This window comes from Lepus europaeus, chromosome 5, assembly GCF_033115175.1.
Source record: "Lepus europaeus isolate LE1 chromosome 5, mLepTim1.pri, whole genome shotgun sequence".
Classification (NCBI taxonomy): domain Eukaryota; kingdom Metazoa; phylum Chordata; class Mammalia; order Lagomorpha; family Leporidae; genus Lepus; species Lepus europaeus.
The window spans coordinates 95,001,947-95,027,717 of record NC_084831.1 but is presented as its reverse complement, the minus strand read 5'-3'; the positions used below and the strand labels follow the sequence as shown (position 1 = coordinate 95,027,717).

Genomic DNA, 25,771 nt, shown 5'->3' with positions numbered 1-25,771 from the left:
TCTCAGCCCATAGCAGAGAGCTGGATGGGAAGTGAAGCAGCCAGGACTAGAACCAGCACCCATATGGGATGCTGACACTGCAGGCGGCAGCTTTACCCTCTATGCCACAGCATCGGCCCCTCTTCTCCCTTCTAACCCTCAAGCTTAAATCAAGTTCACATGATTTCACATCCTAAGTACTTTTTCCATCCACATCATCCTTTCCCCTTCATTCTACTATGCATGACTACAACAATCACCATTATCTTTCACTTGGATTATTATAACAGCCCCCTAAGTGGTTCCTTGCCCTCTAATCTTATTTCCTCAAATCTACTTCATAGGCAGCTTCAAAGATGGCTCCCAATGACCTCTGCCCTTAGTATTCATGTAATCTTGTGTAATCTCCCCTTGAGTGTGCATCTGCATAGGGAGACAGGACTTAGTGACTCACTGCTAATGAAATGAGTATAGTAAAAGTAATCACTTGCAAGAATAGTTTAAAAGACCCTACATTACATCTTGTTACTCTCTTGCTCTCGTTTGCTCTCTCATTGCTGCCATGTTCCGAGCTGTCCTATAGAGAGTCCCGTGCAACAACCAAGGGGTACAATTAAAGGGAAACTAGACCCTCAGTCCCATAGTTAAAAGGAACCAGCAACCACTAGAGTGAGATTAGAAGGGGATTCTACTTCCAAATAACTCTTGGAAACAATGACTGAAGTCTGGGATCCTGATTGCTACATTTCATGAGCCAGAAAGCTCAAGAAGCCATATCCATATTTCTGGACTACAGAAACTATAAAATAATAATGTGCAGTATTTCAACTACTAGGTCTTTGTGTAATATGTCATATATCAACAGATAACTAACACAATCATTCTTTAAAAACTATTGGATTAATCTATCATATGAAATAAATATCTGACCCTATCCCTTCCCCACTAAAATATGTGTCAAAAGCTCCGGGTTGCCTATGGGGTTAAGGGCAAGCCCTTTAACATGGTATATTTTTGGTTCTGAGCCCCTCTGGCTACACCTCCTAATCAATCCTTGCTTCGTATTTTAAGCATTACAAATATAAATACACTTATGCTTTATCTTATGCTGTTTCTTACTTATTAACTATGTTTTATGCTGTAACTTTTGCCTAGAATGTTCCTCAAATAACATCAGCCTGGCTTAAATTCCTTCTTTAAAACTCAAGTGTCATCCTTTTAGGGTATATTTCCTGATCCCAACTGTCCTCCAAATTGTCTGACATGTCCTCTCTATGCTCCTATAAAAAAAATATGATACTTACAGCACTATTACACTGTCTGTGCATGATAACTACCAGCTTGTATTTCACCTCCCTCTGAACTGAATGCTGCTTTAGGGTGGGCAATGTGTTTTGTGTTCATAGCATCTCAGAGAGTATTCAGCAAGTAAATATTTATAGAACAGAATTTATAGCTGAATCCATTAAACATGATTAATTTGTAAGTTTAGAAAGCATACTTAAGGTCAGGGTCAATACTAAATCTTGTAGAATGTATACAGTTATTAACAGTTAAGAAAAATTAACAGTGAAGGCAATAAAGGCATACTAAGTGAAGTATCAGGAAAAAAGAATGCTTTTTCAGCAGCAGTTACTGCCACAATGAAGAAAATACAAACAGAAAAAGGCCATTAGATTAAAAGATAAAAACATTGTTTGAGATCTACTATTGTGCAATTTCAGGAGGAATAAAAGCCACATTGGGGGAAGTTACAGGAAAAATGGGTGGAAAACAATTGTAAAGTTAAAGAGTTTGACAAGGAGGAAGACTGATTATTAATTCACCTCAACTGAAAGGAGGTATCTTTCTATCTCTTGTACTGTTATTAAATAGATGAAGATTCCTGGGTTTACAAAAAAGTCAAAGGGAAACATGACAGACCAATACAGTACAATTCAGCTGTTACAACATATTCTTTTCTTCTTTCTCCATCCTTTTACTTAGGAAAAAGAGTGAGTCTTATATTTTCACATGTCAATTTAAACATTTTTGTTTTCCTCTTTCTGCAACCAACTTTTGAAATATTTATTGTTTTAGAACACTTAGGTTTAATCTATAACAAATCCTAACATCAGATTCGAAATATTAAGGACAGTCCTTTAGACAGTCCAGCAGCTTCTTAATAAGTCTCCAGAACAACCATCTAAAACTTATCCAAATCTTTTTTCAATATTCCATGTGTATTGCCTCCCAAAGTCTGCTATTCCCTGCCACCATCTTCATAAAAAAGAATCTAGTATTTCTCTTTTTCCCCTAAAATTCATTTTCAGTGAGGCCCTTAGTTTCAGGATTCTACATATGCTACAGAAGTTTTGTAATCACAAATATACCTTATTAGAATTAAAAGAGAATTTAGAAATCACTCATTTGACACTCAATTCAAGAACCACATAATATAAAGTTGCCAATATTCTAGTAATTTTGCAGTAATTTCTGAACACATTTGAAGTAGGCAATACCTATTACACCTTAATGATGTTGACTGGTTAGCTCATGCTACATATGTACAGTCTTGTTTTTAAGTGACCAGATAAAATGTCTAATGGTCCCTCTGGCAAATTTAACTAGGACTTTAACAACTTTGAACTTTCACCTTTCTGGGGACATAATCTAAAACTTTATTATTTTTTTCTAACATGGAAGAGTCTTCAGTCCATGTTATGCTCACACCTTTCACTGTAAGTAAAACATTTAATCAAAAAATGAACATTTTAGTAAATTAATGTATTTTAAAACTATAATACTATAATAAGAGACCAGCGTTGTGGTGTAGTGGGTTAAGGTGCTGCCTGTGAGATATCTAAGATGGCTCAAGTGGTTGGGCCCCTACCACCCATGTGGGAGACCGGAATTTACCTCCTGGTTCCTGGATTTAGCCTGTTCCAGCCCTGGCCATTGTGGCCAAATGGGATATGAACTAGTGGGTGGGAGATCCTCTCTCTCTCTTTCTCCAGCTCTCTCTGTAACTCTGTGTTTCAAATAAATAAATATATAATATTTTTAGTATGAAATTTAGAATGCCTTCTTTGGTGGAATTTTAATAAAATGTTTACATCCAACAGTAGCAAGCTCTTCACCAAAGTACATGGATATGCCACAGCAATTTTCTCCAATAGCAGTATTCAAATAATGTTGCAGCTACAGAAGCTCCAACTAGGTCATGAAACTGTAGTGGGAAGAAAAAGGTGATTGCTGAATCATACGGTGCCATGCAATTGAGAACCAAGGTCAATTTCTATGATTATTTCAAAAACCATAAAAATGTAAAAGAAACCCTAGTTTTTGCCTTTTAAAACTGTGTTTAGCTAAGGAGTCTGTGTTCATGTTTTTCTGATTAACTATAGTAATGGGGAATCATAAAACAGATTCTAGCATGGATCTATCTAGCCATAATGAGAGGATATATAGAAAAAGACAAGCATAGCAAATTCCTGACTGAGCTAAGACTTAGAGCTGAATCCAAACCCAAAAAGTAAGCATTTGCAAACAATTAGAGGTTCACTTCTGGTTGACTAACCCAATTCTAGTTTTCACAATGAAACACTATTTTCCTATAATATATAAAAAGGGATGAGTCATTAGGTATCAGTTTACCAGTAAAACAGGGTAATGATTTTACTCTTCAAAAGCACAAAACAAATCAAATTTATAATCATATAATCATAAACATAAAATTAATTTGGAAGTTTTAGCCTTAAGTCTAACATTAAATGAGCAATAGTTACTACTCTTTACTGCAAGTGACTCTGCAAATGAAAATATATTAAAACCTTACATAAGAAGCAGCTTTTAGTGAAACAGCCTTACCATTTCCACAGTAAATAAAATTATCCGGTAGTAATTATAAAGAAAATAAACAAAAAGGTCTACCTTATGAAAAGTTTTGACAAACAATCAGGCTAGAGATAATCATGTTTAGCAATAAAAATTTCAGAGTTAAAACTACTGCTTAAATCTGGGAATAAGCATCAGTAATAAAAATTAAAACACAACTACTGATTCAACTTTGTGAACTGGCCTATAGGCTAAGTCATGCTTCATAAAATCAGTAGTTCTGATAATCTAAAAACATACAGAAAGAAAACTACTTTTTACAATAACATAAATTTGAAGATATGGTATGTGTCACATCTTCACACAAATCACAGTAAAGGATAATTATCTATGAATCCCAAATTCATAAGCCTAATACAGAACAAATAAAATTATACTACCTGGGATTGTAGTTTATAACTTTACTGAGTTTCTGAGACCTATGGTTTAAATCACTGCATGTTTCAGAGGGCATACTTTACTCAGAGATGAGGATAATAAGATACCCTAAAAGGTCACCCTTTTCCTTAAGCTTCTGGAACTTAGTTATAACACTTAATGCATCTGGTCTTTGGACTGAAGACATCAGTGTATAAAGTCAAATTAGCAAATAATTTGTAAAATCTTTGTTTAGATGGCACTTAATAGTTTCTAAAATGCTTTCCTAAAATTTTTTAAAATTTAATCTTCATAACAGCCTAAGTATCCATTAGAAAATGCTAGAATTACAGACTGTCAGATGAAGGCGAGACTACAAGAGGTCATTTAGAGGAACTCCTTTATTTTGCATATGAGAAAACTGACTCAGGGGTTCAGATAACTTTTACTTTATTGCACAGGGATAAGAGGCACAGTTGGGTGTGACAATGTAGAACTAAAGCTCCCTGCATACCTGCAGTATCCTATCACATTACAGTCCAGGTGATGACTTATTCATGTTATTCCCAGCGCCCAGCACAGTGCTTGGAACACAATAAGCACTCTACACATATCTGTTGAATGTATTATTTATTTAATAATGTTAGTGGAAGAATGTTGGAATGTAGAATATTTCTCATTTGACATGACTTTCAACCCTTCACAGTAATAGCTAAATAGCAAAACAGTCACTTCCAAAAAAGATAATAATAAACAGAAAGCAAGGTATAGTATCCTCTACTCAAACATATGAGAAAGAATTATACTTGAGAAGGAACAATCAGCATCCTGAATTTCTGTTGTACAATTTGTCAGCTTAAAGTGTTTTCTTCATTTTCATGAAGTTGAAATCAGTAATTGAAATCAAAAAAGTTCTTAAAATGGGAAAGGACTGGAATCACTGAGGTAAGAGGGCAAAAAACTCCACAAAATGCACACAGCATTGAGAGGTTAGGCAGGAATGACTTCATGTTACTTATAGTAAATATGGTAACACTTGGGTTGAAAAGATTATGAGAAATGGAGGAGCCTTCTTACTGTATCTGTATCTGTCACTGGCTGAAAGCAGTGGCAGTACTAGGATAGGCACAGGAAGGAGATGAAGCTCTGTTACTAATCTGCATTTAAAAAGTACAGCAGTGGCCAAACAGGATTTTGTTCAGAAAAACAACAGAAATATTTATTAAGACTTTCAAAATCACATTAATTATCATTTAGGTGGCCTCAAACACCATAAACTTTAGCCCAGAACAAAAAATCCTCAAAGTCAGTAAAAAAAAAAAAAAAAAAAAAAGGAAGAAAAAAGTCAGTAAAGTTAGCAACTACAGTGCTAACTAATCTCTAGTTCCAAAAAACTATTAGAAATCTGAGCTGAATTACGTTTATCTAGTTTAAATGTCCGCTGCCTATGGGAAGGAAGGCAAGAGGGGCCGGCAGGCAACGTTCAAGACTTTCTACATGTAACCCTTTTAAATCACATACTACAAATTACCATAGGTATTATTATTCCTAGTTTAAAGATGAAAAATTGAGGCATAAAGAGTTTAAGTGACTTGTTGTCCAAGGTCACACAGTAAAAGCAGCTCTTAAACACAGGCAGTTTGGCTCCACTGGGAATGCTCTTCACCAGTCTGCGTCACTGCCTCCAATGAAGTCATAAAAATGGCTTTGCTGGTTATCCCAAAGCACTTTTGCCTACAGGAAAGTCCTAATGTTAGGAGATACGATCAGTCCTAATCTTCAAAGTGTTACAGTAAGCTTGACCACAGAAAGAAATGAAAAGGCTCAGAAAACTATGAATAGCAAAAATGACCCAAGAAGACCTTGGAAAGAGGCAGTGATAGCTTACAATGTGCAAGTTTTCTGCCATCTGAGAGCTGACTGGTATGTTCAAAACATGACCAGAAATAAATCCCTGACACCTAATTTCCATTCTGGGCCTATACTTAGTGCTGACTTCCAAAGTCACATGTTTGTTAGGTGCAAACCCAACATAAGATAAAAAGCAACAGAAAAGAATCCTTATTTGTTTACCCAAAAAGAGTTTTTAAAAAGCATTTCTGTGAAATGTATGTATTTTTTATTGAGTTTCCCAAGGTTGATTTCTAACTGCCACATAACTTGGATGTTGATTTCATTAAAATATTTAGTTGCTGAGGTACAGATATGGCTGTTCAAGCAAAATGCAGAGTAATTTAAGTGTAGGTAGGCTCTATCCTTGTGCAAAGTTTGAAATTAATTACTCATAAATAAGACAATGAGTATTAAAATTGAAGAATGAAAAGATTACTTTTTTTCTTTTTGCAATAAGAGTTGGATCACTGGAAATGGACCTGCCCTGGAGTCGAAGGATGCCCAGGTCAGAGCCACAGATCTTATTGGCTCTAAGCTGAAAAGCCCTTCACTCAGCCCAACTTCCAAAGTGACCACTGCAGCTGAGGGGATGGTCAAGTAGGGTCAGCAACATTGCAGACAGAACTGTAAAGATGCCACCTGCCTTTACCTGGCCAGCTCTCCTCCCAGGCCAGCCAAGTAATGAAAGTCAACAGAGTGCCTTCCCCTAGGAGGTTCACACCTCCCTTAGGATATACCCCATGTGAAGAGATAGATTGGTCTGGGCCTCTGAATTTACAAGGCCTAAAGCCCAACAGATTATTATCAAGCCCCTTCTATCAGGTTCTATTTGCCTCTCAATCAGAAAAATTACTTGTAGCTTAGACAGCACCTTTCTTAGCTCCTCTAATAATGACTCTGTCCTTTGTTCTAGGCCCTGTCTAGTGCACTTGGGCCTCATTCCTTTGTAATCATAACCTCTACTCTACCACCAATGGCTCTACTCCCAACCTGTGTGTACTAATGGTCCTCTTCCCCACTTATACAGAGACAGAAGGTAGAATGATGGTTGCCAGGAGCTGAAGGGCAGAGACAGGAGCCATTCTCCACTGTTCCCCTCGCATCTCATAACTACCCGTTAGCCACACGACACAAGAAAAACATATATTTTACCCATTCAAAATATTACTGTAGTAAACTGTGCCAGGGTCTAGAAATCTTTTGGATAGCAAGTAAAGAAAAGAAGAAAACCTAATTTCAAATACTGATATCTAATAAGCTTTTAATAAAAGCATCATAAAATTGAGTGATACAGTTCTGTGCCTTCCCTGTCTTACATAATTCCTGTTTAGGGCAAAGAAGAGTATTAGAGACAAGCTGTCCTGACCCACATTGGAATATTCTGGCTTTAGAAATATTATGGGATGGGTGGAATGATAGTTTTATTAATAATTTCTCTATTCCTCTACAGTTTCCCCAATACTAACTAATAAAGAGATTGTAAAATAAAACCATTAATTTCTACACTTGATCTTAGCCAAAAGGCCGAGAAGCGATAAAACCATTAACTTCTTAAAACAGATAAGTTTGGAGGATTTGTTTAAAAAGTAAATAGCTTTAAACATTTCAGCAAAGTTGGCTTTTAAAACCTCAGAAGTATTATAGCTCACTGAGATAGCTACAAACCACATTTTATAGCAATATTAGCCAATGTATAGGTAAGAGCAAAAACAAATTAGTTACCAAATCTACCATGGCAACTTCATCACTCTATTCAGACACTACTTGAGAAAATTCATAAAATTGCAGGTGACATATTTTACCAAATAGTGGAAAAAACTGTGAAAGACAAAATATACCCGACATACTGATGAATCCAGAGATGTTTCCAATCATTTATAATGATATAATAATAATAAATTATTTACATCAGATATTATAGAAACAACAATAAAATAGCATTATTGATACAGCTTTGCCATGCAAAAACTTGCCTATCGATAATCAAAGAAGACATTTTCAAGACTTAGGATTTTATTCTAGAATATGGTAAACAACAGGAAGTTGCAGTGACTTGGCATACAAATAGCCGTACAGTTCATGCCTATCCTTCAAGACTTATTTTAATTTGAAACCACTGTTTTATTGAAAAACTAAAGTTTGGCATTTGGGGCAGTGGCTAAGACATCACTTGGGATGCCTTCATTCCATATCAGAGTGCCATAGCTTGAGTCCCAGTTCTGCTTCCAATTCTAACTTCCTGCTAATGCATACCCTGAGAGGCAAAAGACAATGGGCCAACTGAGTGGGTCCCTGTCACTCTAGTGGGAGACCCAGACCTAACTTGAATTCCAGATTGGCCTCCTTTTGGCCTAGTTCCAGATGTTGTATCTGAATGTGAACCAATAATGGATAGATCTCTCCCTCTCTCTGCTTTTCAAACACATAAAAATAAAATAAAAAATTTAACAACTGGAGGACACTATGTTGAGTGAAATAAACAGTACCCAGAAAGACAAGTACCACATATTCTCCCTTATTTGTGGGAGCTAAAATATAAAAAGAAAAAACGAAAAAAGAAAGAAATGTCTGTATGTATCAGTACTGCTGCAAATAGTTTTGTAAACTTTGTATTATACTTTTGCCAAACCAGTGGTTAAGATTATTATATGACTATAGTTTTACTGATATGTGATTACTTTAAAATTTACTATATATGAGTGAAATGGTCATTTTCTAAATCAATTATTGCTTACAGCACTTGTCTATATTCCCACTAACCTAGGGTCTTTTTGCTTTTTACTTGCTAAACTTCTTATTTGGTGAGATATTAAGCCTTTTTACTGTAATGTAAATTTAAAATATATTATCTCAAAAATCAAAGAATAAAAAAGATAGGAAGGGAGAAGGAAGGAGGGTGGGAGGGCAGGAAAGTGGAAGAGAATACCATTATGTTCCTAGAATTTTATCTACAAAAATCATGTTGAATCTGTTAAATTAAAAAAATTTTTAAAATATACTAAATTGTTGTGAGCTCTAAAAAACTTTAACAAAATGCCAAAAACAACTAGTTTTGTTTACAAAAGCTTAAACAAACTCATATAAAAAGGTATTAAAATGCACACCTTTAAAGAGGGTTTTGTAGGGGCCGGCACTGTAGCCCAGTAGGCTAAGCATCCGCCTGCTGTGCCGGCATCCCATATGGGTGCTGGTTCGTATCGTGGCTGCTCCTCTTCCAGTACAGCTCTCTGCTTATGGCCTGGGAAAGCAGTGGAAGACGGCTCAAGTGCTTAGGCTCCTGTACTGTCATGGGAGAACAAGAAGAATCTCCTGGCTCCTGGCTTTGGATTGGTCCAGCTCCAATTGTTGTGGCCATTTGGGGAAGGAGGATGGAGGACCTCTCTGTCTCTCCCTCTCTGTCTGTAACTCTGCCTCTTAAATAAATAAATAAATGATGTTTAAAAAAAAAAAGGGAGGAGGGAGGCTTTGTGAAGAACCTGGGTTTTGTATTCAAAAGGAAAATGGTGGTCATCAGGAAGAGAACCCATTCACTCAGCAGGAAAATTAAGATTTTCTTTGCATAAAGTAGTTTTTCTGACAGTCAATTTGACTGACCAAGATGACAACTATCTTTAATAACTAGATAACCTAAAGGATATTTCCATGAATCAAATGAGCTAAACTTACAGTATAAAGATTTTGATCAAAATATTTTAAAGCACAAATAGTTTAAAATATGAGCTACAAATAGAAAATCACAGCATCAGATGCTACTATAGGCATAAATTTGCAATTGAACAGCATCCTACATTGAGCATATAGTTACATTCTGTAGTCAGTAACAGATTTTTATTTACTTTTAGCATTGATTAATTTCTCCTTAGCAAGGCTGGGAAGGTCAATAAATTAAGACTAGATAAAAATGCTAAATAAAAATTAGCTATATAAGCATTCATATAGTAAGTATAATCTATAAATATCCCTACTGAATGAGTACCGCTTATTAGGTCCTGATAAATTCCTAATTCTACACCCTTAAAATAGACTACATTTTGTGTTTTCCTATATTCTATTATTAGCCTTAGGTGAACATGTTACAGATATCATATGTAAAACAGTCTATGAAGAGGTACTTAGGGGCTGGCGCCGTGGCCTGGCTGGTAAAACTGACACCTACAGCGCTGGCATCACATAGGCACTGGTTCAAGTCCTGGCTGCTACACTTCTGATCCAGCTGTCTGCTATGGCCTGGGAAAGCAGTGGAAGGTAATGCAAGTGCTTGGGTCCTGTACCCACGTGAGAGACCCAGAAAAAGCTCCTGGCTTCAGACCTGCCCAGCTCCAGTCATTGCAGCCATTTGAGGAGTGAAACAGCAGATGGAAGATCTTTCTCTGTTTCTCCCTCCCTGCATTTGCTAACTCTACCTCTCAAATAAATAAATCTTAAAAAAATAAAAAGAGGTACTTAATCATACAATCATGAAAATTAGAAGAGAACCCAACAAACCATCAGGGAACAGAGGGTACAGAAGGTTGAGTGTCACAGAGCCAGAACTATAACCAAGCCAACTGATTCCCAATCTAGCTCACCAGAATTCTACATTGTACACAAAGCACAATAATGCAAAGCTGAATGAGATTCATGCATAGAGATTCATGTACAGAGACCTACTACTATATAGAGAGCTTTAAGAAGATGGCAATTTGATCTATAAACAAATAGTTTAGAATAGAAGAAAAAGCTGCATGGAAGAATCAGCACTAGAGCTGAGCCTTAAAGAACTGTCAGGTCTGCAATGGAAAACAGATGAAGAAGGCCATGCCAAATAAGAATACTGTGGGCAAAGTGAGTATAGGGCACATCCATCAAAAATAAGTGAAAAAGCTAAAATAAAGGGAGACAGGTCATATGGGAACTACTATGGGAAATAGGGCCAAATGACAGATTAGGAGCAGATAAGGGCACTCTGATCAAAACAGATTTACTATGTAAGTATGAGTAAGGCATCAATAGTTTCTAGAACATGGGGCCTTGGATAAAGTTGTCATTTATACTTATACTGTGCCTTGTTTATTTTTACAGTCTAGCTTGGTATTCTTTTTATTTGTGTCCAGGTCTAGTTCTCATCCTACTTGATGAGACTCTTGCATTACACTTCACTGCATCACATCCCCAGTAAGTTTACTTAATTCAGAAGTGAACCTACACAAAACAAGTAATTCCACACTACAACATGGTAAAGTCTGTAAATTAGAAGAGAAAAAGGAAAAACAAATTTGATTTTTAATCAAAAAAACTGCACATGATACCACTGTCAAACTTTAAAGTACTACTAATGTATATGCTAGTTATATTACACCATTAATTTATTATTTACTTTCTTTGTAAAAGAAATATAAGTTGCAAATGAAAAAACAGCCATATTAAGTAGTTATTTATTGGACTAACAATTCTAAAACTTCCATGGAAAAAGGAATAATATTGTGATTTTTTTTCCCTTCATTTTAGCTTTTATTCTTCAAAAAAGTCATTTATGATTACACAGTATTTCATTAGGAAAGCTACAATTTAAACATAACAAAAACCAAAAATGGTAGAGTTGGACTTAAATTAGAAATAGCACACTCTGCTACTGATCCATAAATTTTACTTTTAACAAAAAAAGCAAATATAATTTAATGACTTTTTTTTTTTTGACAGGCAGAGTTAGACAATGAGAGAGAGAGAGAGAGAGACAGACAGAGATAAAGGTCTTCCTTCCGTTGGTTCACCCCTCAAAAGGCTGCTACAGTTGCGCGCTGCGCCGATCTGAAGCCAGGAGCCAGGTGCTTCTCCCTGGTCTCCTAGGCAGGTGCAGAGCCCAAGGACTTGGGCCATCCTCCACTGCCTTTCCAGGCCACAGCAGAGAGCTGGCCTGGAAGAGGAGAAACCAGAACAGAACCTGGCGCCCTAACTGGGAATAGAACCCAGGGTGCCGGTGCCGCAGGCGGAGAATTAGCCAAGTGAGCCGCAGCACTGGCCTAATGATTATTTTGATCATGGTTATCTATTTCACTGTAAGAATCCAAAACTATTTAAAGTCTCAGACTCTACTTCGGTTTCTTTATTCAAATGCATAAGTAGCATTTTTCACTTGACATTTTATGGAGCTTTTTGCTTTAGGATAAAAGGGGAAAAATTACATTGTTCTTGTTCAAAAGGAGATACATGATTTTAGCAATGGATTCCTGAACAACTTAGATAGGCAGATGGTATCTTAGAGGACTTCGTTTTGCATCTAAATAACCACTTCAGATTTGTGATTAGAGTACCCCCTCAGTTATGAATAAACTCTTTATATGGAGTTAAAGGGACTTCTAATCTACCCATGGATGTGTTTTAAGGTATTTTCAAGTTAACTGTTTGAAAACTATCATTTTTATAGGAAACAATGCAAAAAGTAGTTAGGTTCTATAGTGGATCAGAGTGTAATAGCATTAAACTCTCATTTAAGTATGGTAATTGTATAAGTAGTGTTTTTTTAAAAGAAAAAAAAAATCAGCGAGTCTCAAATGACACCCACTTCCATTGGCCGGCAGGTAATCCCACCCTTGAAATAGGCAATTCCTAAAACTAGCTGCTGCAATCCTTTAAAACCACTGACAATTAAGGTATACTTGTGAATTCTCTGTGTGTGTGCGTGTGTGTGCGTGTGTGTGCATGTGTGTGCGTGTGTGTGTGTGTGATAATAACAGAGGAGAGGAAATGAATGGGTGTTTTGCTTAAGTAAGGGATTTTAAGATACATTTATGGGTGTTATATGGGTGGTTGTTAAGAAGTGAATTAAAGCCTGTAACTGTATCTCCAAAATCTAAGAAAGTGTTAAGGGAGAAAGCAGGTGGTTCAATAAAAATCACTGAGGTGAGAAGTTAGTTAAGACCAGTGGAGAATAGTCAGTATCTGCAAATGCTCTCACTATGATGGTTTACATATGATTTTAAAAATGCAACTGCTCTTCAATAACGTTTCAATATGCTCAGATTTATAATAATGGATATTCATGTAAGAAACAAGTTACAATCTTGGCTATTTACCTTTATCTTAGTCCCCAAAACTATAGTTCATAAATTATAACCACTTGAAAGGCAAACCACAAAGGAAATTGTTAGGGAACACCCAAAAACATTTTTGAAAAAAAAAAAAATCTCTCTAAGTTCCCATATATGACTATCTGAAGATACAGTAAAGCTTCCTACATGGTAAAAAAGAAAAGCATACATTTTACTTAATAGAGTCCACAAATAATTACCTCCTTAACCATGAAATCAACAAGATTTATAAAAATCAGTAACTGGTTCAAATACTGTATTTATCAATAATGAAGATCACTTATGATTTAGAATTTCATGTTAATAATTTTTCATTACTTCCTGTTCTATCTCATATCTCTATTCATGACCATTACTTGTATTTTCTAAAGCATATACCTTAGGTTGCAACTAGAAATGGCTTGTTTTGGCCTTTAATATAAGAAATGCTGAAAAATTCTTTTTGTCTAACAAGGACTATTGCCAAAGAAGCTTTTCTTTATATTTAAAAATGAGTATATAAAAAAGTACAGGATAGTAACTGGTGAAAAGTAATTAAAAGAAAATTCAGCAAGGCTTCAAAAATGTCACATTTCCATATCCTGTTTGTACCTTTTATTTTCTATCAAGCATAGGTACTCCTTTTAAGTGAATTTAGAAAAAAAATAGATCTATGTAAATGGCATCCCTTTTAAGTTGTAGTGAGATTCAACACTACAGGTAATTACTCAGATTTCAGCATTGTAAGTTACAGACTGACTTTCACTTCAAATTCACCTTACTAATGAGGAGGGGGAAGGAGCAAAACCAATCTGAAATCTCTTAGAAGACCTATATTTTCTGAAAGTAACAAATTACACGCTCGTTGTTACACTCAACCTCCCTACTATTCACTGGGAAACAAAATTTATCACAGTTCAACCCAGTTTTACTCAGAAATTTATTATCACCCTTTTCCTGTCTTGGAAAATGTTGAGAGAACAACTATCTTTTTCTATGAAATCACTTTCACTGTGAAAGTGCAAATGGAACACTGGGCAGCCTAGAAGTGACAGACATACATTTCTAAGGCACGTGTTCTGTTGAGCAATATTAGAATCAGAGAATATATAAAGAATGCCATTATTTCTCTTGCTGTTGGTGAACTGGTAATGGACACATGAATTAAGGGTGGGAAAATTACTTGTTCATACTCTATTTTGTGAAGTCTTAAAGAATTTGCATCTACTTCCTAAAATCAGTTTTGGCTGATGGGAAAAACTTAACCAACCTGAAAAACATCTCAGAGTGATTTCTTTGTAAATATTTTATTATGTGAAAGTTAAAGTAAATTAAGTTTGCTTTCTTAATAGGAAAATAAACTGTACTGGAATTTCTTTATTTTGTATTTTGGAGCTACTGTTTTTTTAAATGGCACTCCATTTAGAAAACTTATGTTTGCTAAAGAATAAGTCAGAAATGTAGGTTTATCTGACAGAAATTAGAAAGAAGCATAATTTAAAAATTAGTCCAGACACACACACACACACACACATGCATATGCACATTAAATTTTTCTCTCTTATGGGTAAAAAGAAATACATGTTATACATATTGACTTTTTACAAGAATGAACCATTCTTAAGTTCTGCTGTGTACCTTTCAGTTTTTATAGCTGAATTATTCCTTTGCTACCTAACAAATGATCTCCAAACTTTATGAAAATAATGGCCATATTATTATCTTTCATCTGGAACCTGTGAATACTGACACCGACCAATCTTAACAATCAATATATAGAGAAGCTAAATTTATATGTATAGATTCCTAAATTGATTGTAAAGAAATACTGTTAGTTATTTTTTCTGCATTGTATCAGGTTTGTCAATAAAATTTTTTAAAAACTACCCTTAAATATGCAGTTCTCATGAAATCCTGTCTTTTTTAAAAAATTAATATAAAAGAGAACAGGTTTCATGTATTTCATAGGTACAGTTCTAACAAGGTAACCATTTGTCCTCCCTTTCTCTCTCTCCCTCTTCCTTTCCTTTTTAATTTTTGCAAAAAACACGATTTCAATCTACTCTATAATCACAGGCTTCATGCACCATAATATTTAACAAGTAATAAGTAGAAAGACCACAGTTTCATAGGAGTATAACAAGGACTAAAAACAATCAAATCAAAATTGTCCATTCATTCCCATACATTTTTGTATTCTATATTAACTACCACATATCAGAGAAAACATATGTTATTTATCTTTTTGGGACTGGCATATTCCACCAAGCATAATGGTTTCCACTTGTATCCTTTTGTTGCAAAAGAAAGGATTTCATTCTTTTTTATGGCTGAATAGTTTTCCATACTGTATCACATTTACTTTATCTAGCTGATGAACACAACAATGTTAGCATGTTCATATTCTACCTGAAAACTGGCTGTCCCTCAAGGGGACCATCTTCCCAAGTACACTGTTAAGGAGTCTACTGTCTTAGTATTTCCATGTACTGCTGTGGCTTGTGGTATGACAGGTATCCTCCTTGCTTACCACGACTACACCTACATTACTGTTCTCACTACCTCCTGGGCAAACAGCTATCAGACTATTCCAGGGTTACAATTCTTGATGGTATCATCAGTCACTGGAGAGTTTTTTTTTTTTTCATTTATTAAACTTTTATTTAATGAATATAAATTTCCAAAGTACAGCTTATGGGTTACAATGGCTTCCCCCTCCCATAAATTCCCTCCCGCCCGCAACCCTCCCCTTTCCCGCTCCCTTTCCCCTTCCATTCACATCAAGATTCATTTTCAATTCTCTTTATATACAGAAGATCAGTTTAGTATATATTAGGTAAAGATTTCAACAGTTTGCCCCATATAGCAACACAAAGTGAAAAAACTACCGTTGGAGTACTAGTTATAGCATTAAATAACAGTGTACAGCACATTAAAGACAGAGATCCTACATAAAGTCACTGGAGAGTTTAGCAACAAGCTTATGACCTTTCCAGCCCCACCCTTTTCATTACTCTGGATTTAAGTATCCATGTAGACCATCTATCCAACTTGCCCTCCACATGATGATCTTATCTTCTGCCCCTATAATTATACCTTAGACTTTAAAATCTCAACTCAGATCGTCTACAGTCTAACAACCCTTCCTATTTCTGGATCACTTTTCTTTATTACTGCCACTCTAATACTTCTCCCCACACAGAACTTCTTTTCCCTGACCCTATTATCTTTTTAAGGTAAATATCAGTACCTTTAAATCTAAACTCCCAATCAGCATAATCCCTGCCTTGCCTCTTTCTGTCAGTTCTCACCTGACAAACCCCCAAACCTATTAAATCCAATTCTCTGTCAATTCCATACTTTTTACCACGTGGCTGAACAAAACTGTAGAAAAACATGCAATTGTGTGGTTGTTTTCACTTTAAATTCATGACCACAAACCTCAAAGTGGGCTCTTGGTGCTGCCAAGCAATCACAATGCTCCTCTTTACAGCAAAAGGCTTTGAAATGGAGCTGACTGCAGTTGCTATCTTCATTTCCTCCCCTCCCTTTCTCTCTTGAAACTACTCTGATCAGATTTTCCTTCTCAGTATCTGAGTGTCTGGGCTACATTACCAATTAACAGTCCCAGAAGCACTTCACAGGGGTGATTATTCCTCTCTGAAATACCTTCTTTACATGGCTTCCATAAACACTGTGTGCTCTAGTCTGTCCTCCCAGCTCACTGGCCGCTATACTTTACTCTTCTTTGCCTCCTGTTCCTCACTTTCCACCAGTGCTCAGATCTCAGACCTCTTCTCTGTTTCTGAATACTTATTGTCTTGGCAAACTCATCCAACATGATGGCTTTAAATACAGCAAGTTATATCTTCTACTCCAATCTGTCTCCAGAACTCACACACCTACATACATCCCTCTGTCTTGCTCAATGACCTCCTGCTATATTGTCCTTTTCTTGCTTTTTCTCAAACATGTTAAACATGCCCCTGCCTCAGTATGTTTATACTTGAAACATCATCTACCAGGAATGCTCTTTTTCTGGCCTTCATCTTCACCACTGAGATGTCGGCTCAAATATCGCCATATGCAGACGACTCTCCAAGCCCTTCTACAATAGCAATCTTCTTGCTTTCCTTTTATGGCACTTGTCACCAACAGACATCACATAACATATTTGCATATTCGTCTACCTTTATTGACTGTTTCCCCTATTGAAATGTAATCCCCAGGGGCCAGCACTGGAACACAGCCAGAAAAGTCTGCATATAGCTCTAGAATCCCATATGGGCATTGGTTCCATTCCCAGTTGCTCCACTTCTGATCCAGCTCCCTGATAATGTGCCTGGAAGATACCCCAAGTCCTTGTGCCCCTGCCACCCACATGGGAGACCCAGATGAATCTCCTGCCTCCTGGCTTCCAACTGGCCAGCCCTGGTTGTTGCGGCAATCTGGGGAGTGGATGGAAGATCTCTGTCTCTCCCTCTCTCTGTAGCTCTAATTTTCAAATAAAAATAAATAAATCTGAAATGTAATCTCCATGAGGGTTGAGCATTCGTCTATTCTGTTTACTGCTTGCCAGAGAGTGGGCACTAAAGCATTTGTTAAATGACTAAGATACCTTGAAGTTGTGTTTTTTGTTTTTGTTTTTTTTTTTTTTTTTTGACAAGCAGAGTGGACACTGAGAGAGAGAGACAGAGAGAAAGGTCTTCCTTTGCGGTTGGTTCACCCTCCAATGGCTGCTGCAGCCGGCGCACCACGCTGATCCGAAGCCAGGAGCCTGGCGCTTCTCCTGGTCTCCCATGCAAGTGCAGGGCCCAAGCACTACTTGGGCCATCCTCCACTGCACTCCCGGGCCACAGCAGAGAGCTGGCCTGGAAGAGGGGCAGCCGGGACAGAATCCGGTGCCCCGACTGGAACTAGAACCTGGTGTGCCGGCGCCACAGGCGGAGGATTTGCCTATTGAGCCGTGGCACCGGCCTACCTTGAAGTTTTCTATTTTTCTCAAGGGATGGGATTATGAGAGCATTTCAGTAGATCAGTTACACATTTCAATTATATTAGAATTTTTGACAATCACTTTGGTTATCAGAAAAAAAGAAAAAAGAGCAAATAATAAAAAATTTAGTTTAACAGTAATAAAAGGAAATACAATTAGCCTGAAACTATATATTTATAAGCACTACTGAAAAAACTTTAAAGCTGATTGTCAGCTGGTGTGTCTTCTTGAAGCATTATATTGAAAGGGATCCCAAAGCTAAATCAGTTTCAGGAGGAAGGGTTATCATCTGAAGGATATTCTCCACGCGAAGGGAAGAGATGAGAACACTCCATGTCTTTAAATCTTTCAATCCTTTATGCTCAGCTGACTACCTCCAAGAATATCATATCTGTATAGTCTATTTGAGATCTCCATATACAAGAGTCCCCCCAGTAGAAGAATGAAACTGTGGATAGTACCAAACCATATATTATATATATATATATAATTTTTGCTCATTCTTACCTATGTATGACAAAGTTTAATTTATAAATTATCTACAAAGTTAACAACAATAATGAATAATAAAATAGAACTACTACAAGAAAATAAATAAATCGCCAGCATCATTACTCTTATGCTTTGGAGCCAATTATTAAATAAAATAAGGGTTACTTGAACACAAGCACTGCAATACCATGACACGTGATCTGATAACTGAGACAGCTATTAAGTGACGAATGATCAGATCACATATACACTGATGGATATGGATACACTGATCAAAGGGACAATTCTCATTCTGCTGGGATGGAGTGCAAAAACACAAAATCTCATCATGCTACTCAGAACAGCATACAGCTGAAAACTTACAAATTATTTATTTCCAAAATTTTTCATATTATGTTTTTTGGACCAAGGTTGACAGAAGTACCTAAAATCATGGAATGCAAAATCGTGCATAAGAGTAGTACTACTGTAAATGTTTAATCAGAGAGCTTCAACTTACAACTAAAACAGAACTTTTGCAGTCACTGTCTAAAATTTAAAAAAAAGTACTCTTTATCTTCTCTACTTCTGTAATAACACCTTTCTTTCATTCATTCAGTTGCCCAGGTAAAAACTCTAGAAATTAACCTTGAGTCTCATCTTTCATTCAACCTTGACTCATATCCACAAGTGTATCTTATTAGTTTTGTTCCTGCAGCATTTTCTAACTTTATCTGCATCTTTTCCATTTCTAAGATTAGTATTTTAGACAAAGCCTCCATGGCCACACACCTGGTCCACTGTAATAGCTCTCTAGCTGATCTGCCTGTTTGTACTTGTGCCCCCTTACAATCCATTATCCACACAGCAGCCAGAATGACTTTTAAAAGCAAAATAATATTTTATTATTCCCTAATTATTTCTCATTTTTCTTGGAAAAAAATTCAAACTCCTAATCCTGGGTAATTTCCCCAGCCTATTTCTCTAACCATTTCACAAACCATTTTCTTCTTACACTCTGTATGATAGTGGTTCTGCCATACTGACTTCCTTTGAGGTCCAAAGTTGTTTGCACCCCAGGACTTTTATAACAGCTGGTCCCTAGACTAGAATGTTCTTCCTCTGATAAGCTCTCTTAGGAAATTCAAACTTCAGCTTAAACGTCCCCTCTTCAAAAGACTTCTCTTATTATTCAATTTAAAGAAGGAACTCAGTCCTTGTATAACATTATCTTTGTACAATACAAATAATTCCTTGATATTTGAATGATTCATTTATTATTTTGTCGTTTCTTTCACGTATAATGAAAACAGCTGGAATCTTGGTATTACCTGGTAAGAGGATCTACTCAATAAATATCTGCTGAAGATGATTTGTGCTGTTTTTAAAATATTATATTTCAGTAAAAACCTTTCTGTGTGTGTTTGTTTATTTTTACTTGTAGAATAATAGAATGAGAACAGAATTAAGTAAGAATTCATTTTAGGGATTAGAGATGGTAATGCTCTGAGGCTGAAAAAACAGGAATTTCTTTTGATTTAAATTCAACATATACCAACATTTTTGCCAGGCAGAATCAGGGGCTAACTTCAAAACAATGGAAAAAGAGTCACAGACCTTGAAAGAAGACAATAAAATAGGCTACTTCAGTACAGTAAGTAAATACCATGAAAGCGTACTGCAACAGCTGTCACCAGTATATACTAAACCTAGCCTGGAAAGTAAAGAAACAGGCAATGCTTCTTGAAGACATCCATTTAAATTGAATCTGATCTGAAGCATGAGTAGTCATGAGACGTGTGTGTGTGTGTGTGTGTGTCTTTGTGGGTGGGAGAAGGAGGAAGGCAAGAAGGCACAGTATAAGAGTTTTTTGGATAGAAGAAATATGAGCAAATTCAGAATCCAGAGCTGGTAGCATGTAACTGAAAATAAGGTAACTGGCTCTCTCAGCATGAACAGAGAAGTACTGAGAGACTGAATGGTAAACAGGGACAATGTCCTGAAGCCCTATAAAGGACTTCAGACTCTCCAAAGGAAATAAAGTCACTGAAAAAATTTAAAGCAAGATAATTTTTATATGTAACATAATTCTTATTAAAGAAAGAGTTTCAAGAGGTAGAAAGAGGTCAAGCTGGAGATTGTTAACAGTTTTCCAAGCAGGATATAAGTGAGATATATGGAAATGAGGAAAAGTGAATACAAAGATAATACTGCTAAGAAGTAACAAAGAAATTACAGTTCATAGTAATATAGCATAGAGTATATAGTTTATCAACAAACAGAAAAAGCTCCAAGAATCCAATTATAAAGCAATGTCAAAGAATGGCAAATGACAATAACCCTGTTTGGATCACTTACATTGTATACATGTGTTGAAAAGGCACACTATAGCCCATAACAGGTACAATTGTTGTTTAGACCACTTGTTTAGCAGGGTTGCTTCCTGCTAAATACATAATTTAAGTAGCACCTCTTATTTTATTCAAGAATTTTAAAATAGCCACTTATGATTAATCTTAACATTGCCATTTCATTGTAATCTACTAAATTTATTCTGGTCAACAATGTACTATAAAAGTTAACATAGTCTAGCCTCAAGTATGTCTTTGGTATCATTACAAAAGTTTTATTGACAATAAAATCATATGGAAAAATAAAAACAGTCTAATTAGAACGTATAAATGTAATTTTTAAGGTCTCTAAAGTCTGTAAAATAAAGGAACATATTCTTTTATTATTCTGATAAAAATTAAACCAATAATAAAATTGCTTAGAAAAAGAGAACTTAAGAAACTAAAAACAGCAAACATTTATTGAAATTTTATATACCTATATACAAATACCTTTTCATGTTTATGGTTGCTCTGGCTAGCAACAGAATGACAAACAGCTAAGAAGCAGATACTCTTTCAAGAATATTGTGATTTACATTTATTTTCAAATTTATTTCAGTAAAGATTTTTATAAGAATTCTGATACGATAACATGACTGTATAATTAAAGAGTTCTAGCAGAGAAAACATTGATTTTTCTTTGCACCTGAAAGTGTAATATACGGCTGTCAAAGGAATGATATTCTAACTATAATTAATACATTATATTATACTTGCAACAATTTACGCTAAGGATACAGTGGTAGGTTTAAGAAAAGTATTATTGATTTGAATTATGACCAAAAAGCTTAAATGCCAGACTCCAAAAAGAATCATCAAACTGTAAACAAAAAAATAAAGAGCGAACACAGAAACAATATGACGATGACAAAATCTATATAGGAATTTCTTAAAGACTAAGGAAAACCAATATAATAATTTGTATTTCATATCTGTAATTTAAGTAACACATCTAGTACCTAAATCTCCTTTTAACACTAAAAAGCAACATAGTAACACTTACCTTACAACTATAAGCAAAGCTATAAGGATTGAACAGATAGGATCTGCTATCATCAGACCAAAATTTTGCATCATGATGGCAGAGGCAATTACACCGATACTCCCAAGTGTATCTGCTAGAATGTGTAAAAATACACCTAGAAATACAGCATAATAAAAATCAAAATATTTCCTGATTAATTTAAAATACAAATATTTATTGAAGCCATAATTTACATATATATAAAAAAGCAAAATATCAATTTGAAAAATCAGTTACTATGCATATTCACTTTAATAACTAGGTAACAGTACAGTGTTTATATAAATTGTGACTTGAAGTAATCTTTATTTTTCAAATCAATGGAGGGTAAAAGATCTGGTAAATTATATTTTTTCTTAATGATATAATATAATAGAAGAATAAGAGAAAATAGTGTTTGTGAATATCTGTTTCTAACTAAAAGAGTTGAAAATTTAATTTGTTAGGAAAAGAAAACTGCATTAGGCTAAAAAAAATTGGCCAAGAAAATATTTAACTACAAAAAATGTACACAGAGAGCCCTCTGCTGGTTATGAAAATTATTACCATTTGAGACTAGAATTTCATATAAACTACTTATCTAGAAATATTTGTTAATTATCCTAAAGGTAATGTTACCTAAATTAGTTATATTCTATGCTTAATCTTAATGCAAGAGAAGGTAGCAATTTGAGTATTTTTAAATTAATATAAAATATGTTGAACTTTTATTTATTAAAATAGAAAAATGCATGGAAAGTCATTAAAAATGTCAAGTTTCATATATAATGTTTCTAAAAAGACTTGAATGATACAAAAATTAGTCAACATTTATATCTTTAATAGATAAAATTTGAACTTTAACAATGACTTATTAAAACAGAACATTCTTCAACACCATCAGCTACAATATTTGGAAACAACTGATGAATGAAAAGCATGTACCTACTTTAGAAAATACTTCATTTTTCCTTTTTTATTATTTACTGAGCAATAATAGGTAAACTATAATTATCTTTAGGTGTAAGAACACAGATCTACTTAAAGTAAAAAATTCTTTTAATAATTTAAAAGTTGACCATTAATATGTCCAATAGAATCTTAATGTGTATTAGGAAATTACATTTCAATAAACTGCTACTGTGGAATTTTATAACTAGTTTTATACCAAATATAACTCATATCCAACTATCTACATATACTTTTTCATTTGTATAGCATTCAGCAAGAATTAAATAGATTAATGCGTTTTGATCACTTGAACTTAAAAATTACACTGGAAAACAATCCATAGCAGAAGTTATTAGAGGATCTTCAGTTAGAAACTGTTGTGTACAATACATACTTTTAACACTTACATATTTTTAAAATACATTTTTAAAAATGTTTCTGAAAGGTAGATGAGATTGATTGACTATCCCATGGTCCATTTCCCAAATGCTCATAACAGCCAAGGCTAGCTCAGGGAGAAGCCAGAAGCCTAGAACTACATCCAGGTCTCTCATGTGAATGGCAGGGACTCAAGTACTTGAGCCATCAACCGCTGCCTTGCCAGGCATGCATTAGCAGGAAGCTGGAGAAGCATCTTCTCAGAAGCAAAGAAGATGGTACTCAATCAAGGCACTCTGATATGGAACTCAGGCATCCCAAGAAGCATCCTACCTGTTGCACCAAATGCCCAGGCCAAAGTTTTATATTCTTTTATAAGTATTTTAAATGAGTCAGAAATTAAAATAGCTCTAAACATTAAAAAGAAAATAAAAAAGAAAAAGCTATTTGCTCTTGATTTTCCTTGGATTGGAAAGTACCTACCAGCCTCTTATTTGTTAAGCAGAAAATCAGCTTTAAAGGCAAGTGTCATTAACCATCTAAGCCTTTCTCACTTTCTAGTATCTGTGAAAAAAAAATCACTAAAGAAAAGAAATATAAACTGTTTAACTTACTACATAAACTTCATTCCTTAGAAGACTTTATATGATGCTGACAAACTAATTCTTCCAAAAATTAATAAGTCAAGGACCACAGTCAAGATGTAGCAAATTTAAAAATTAGATTAACTCATGGTTTTGCATATGTGAGTATCTGTGTGATTGTTTTACAGCCAAGTTTTAATACCAGGCAGTTTTCTCTACTCTTCTGCTATCAATTGAGATGCTTCAGTCACCATATATTGATAGATTTTTGGAAAATACAGAATCTTAAAAATTTTTTTTATTTTTTTATAAAAGACATTTTTTTTTTTCCAAAGAGTGACAGAGAGAAGAAGGGAGGGAGAGAAGAAGGGTGAGAGAGAGAGAGATCTATCTGTTAGTTCAGCCCCAGGTAGCTGCAAAGAATATTTGCAATGACTAGTGCAGGGCCAGGCCAAAGCCAGGAGCAGGAGCTTCATCCGCGTCTCCCATGTGGGTGGCAGGGGCCCAAACATTTGGGCCGTTCTCCACTGCTTTCCCCAGACCATTATCAGGGAACTGTATCAGAATTGTAGTAGTTGGAACATGAACCATTGCCTATGTGGGATGTCAGCACTGAAGGCAGTGATTTAACCTGCTATGCCATAATGCCGGCCCCAAGAATTTTCAGAGTTTTAAAAAATTCATTTTTATTTATTTGAAAAGAAGAGAGACAAAGAAAGAGAAGCAGAGACACTGGTTCAATCCCAAATGCCTACAACAATTGGTGCTGGGCCAGGCAGAAGCAAGGAGCCCAGAACTCAGTCTTGGTCTCCCATGTGGGTGCCAGGGTCCCAAGTAATTGAGCCAACACTTGTTGCTCAGTTGCATCAGCAGAAAGCCAGAGCTAGAACAGCCAGGATTCAAACGCAGATATTTTAATAGAGGCTGTGGATATTCCAAATAGTGTTTTAATCACCCTAGAATTTATTGTCATAAAAGCTTTTATAAAAATAATTATGAAGGCAGATCTTTCTTTCCTCCAACATATGATGATTCTCAAAACTAAAAATTAGCAAGGCTAATTTATAACACTTAATATATATGGATCAAATATGCATGAAAACAAGCTATTTAAGCAAATGCCGTTTAAAACAACTCTAAATATTTTATATTGGAACATTAGTGACTAAAAGATATATTTAAGCCTGATAAAAATAAATTTTTCAGAATGGAGGACCACATTCACAGTGAAAATACAAAAAGTTTCATCAAGAAATAGTGGAGAAACAGGTGCAATGGAAATTAGATCAGAGGCTACTGAAAAAGTCAGATTGAAACCAAATTTAATAAACATAGTGAGACAGGGAGCTGAGATTGAGGAAACCTTGACTACAAAGTCTAAGTAGAAACTCAGAACCAATGATTGGTTCATATTTCAAAAAAAAGAAAACTACAGTTTATAGACAAGACTGATTTTCTCTGACATGTATAACTTTTAATATACCATGATCTGGAAGCTTCTGTTCAGGTATCATCAGTTGACACCTATAAATATGATGAAGGTCTCATTCTGCATTACATGTTTAGCTCTGAGCTCTCTTACAGCATAACAATATTCGAGTAAATTATGCAGTAATCCCATGAAAGCAAACATACTATTACAGCACACAGGCCTGTGTTTATAGTACATTTACCTACAGTTAAGTAAGATAGTTTCTGAGTATTTTTTTAATTAAACCTAAGAAAGTCAAGTGGCAAAAGAATATCTGCTAGTATACCTCATAACATATATAAAATAATCACCAAGAAGTCTGTTTAAACATAAATATTAAGTCATGTATTTTTCTTAAAGGAAAACATCAGAG

General features: G+C 35.2%; 1 protein-coding gene and 1 pseudogene across 1 annotated transcript in view; both read right to left on the bottom strand.

The window, feature by feature from the left end:
• SLC30A7 (solute carrier family 30 member 7) overlaps positions 1-25,771 on the bottom strand; it is a 92,642-nt gene that overhangs the window by 33,169 nt on the left and 33,702 nt on the right. The window contains exon 8 of the mRNA XM_062191839.1: positions 22,015-22,150. Coding sequence (XP_062047823.1) covers positions 22,015-22,150 — 136 coding nt within the window. The remainder of the gene's footprint in view (positions 1-22,014; positions 22,151-25,771) is intronic.
• On the bottom strand, positions 7,429-7,641 carry LOC133761227 (U2 spliceosomal RNA; annotated as a pseudogene).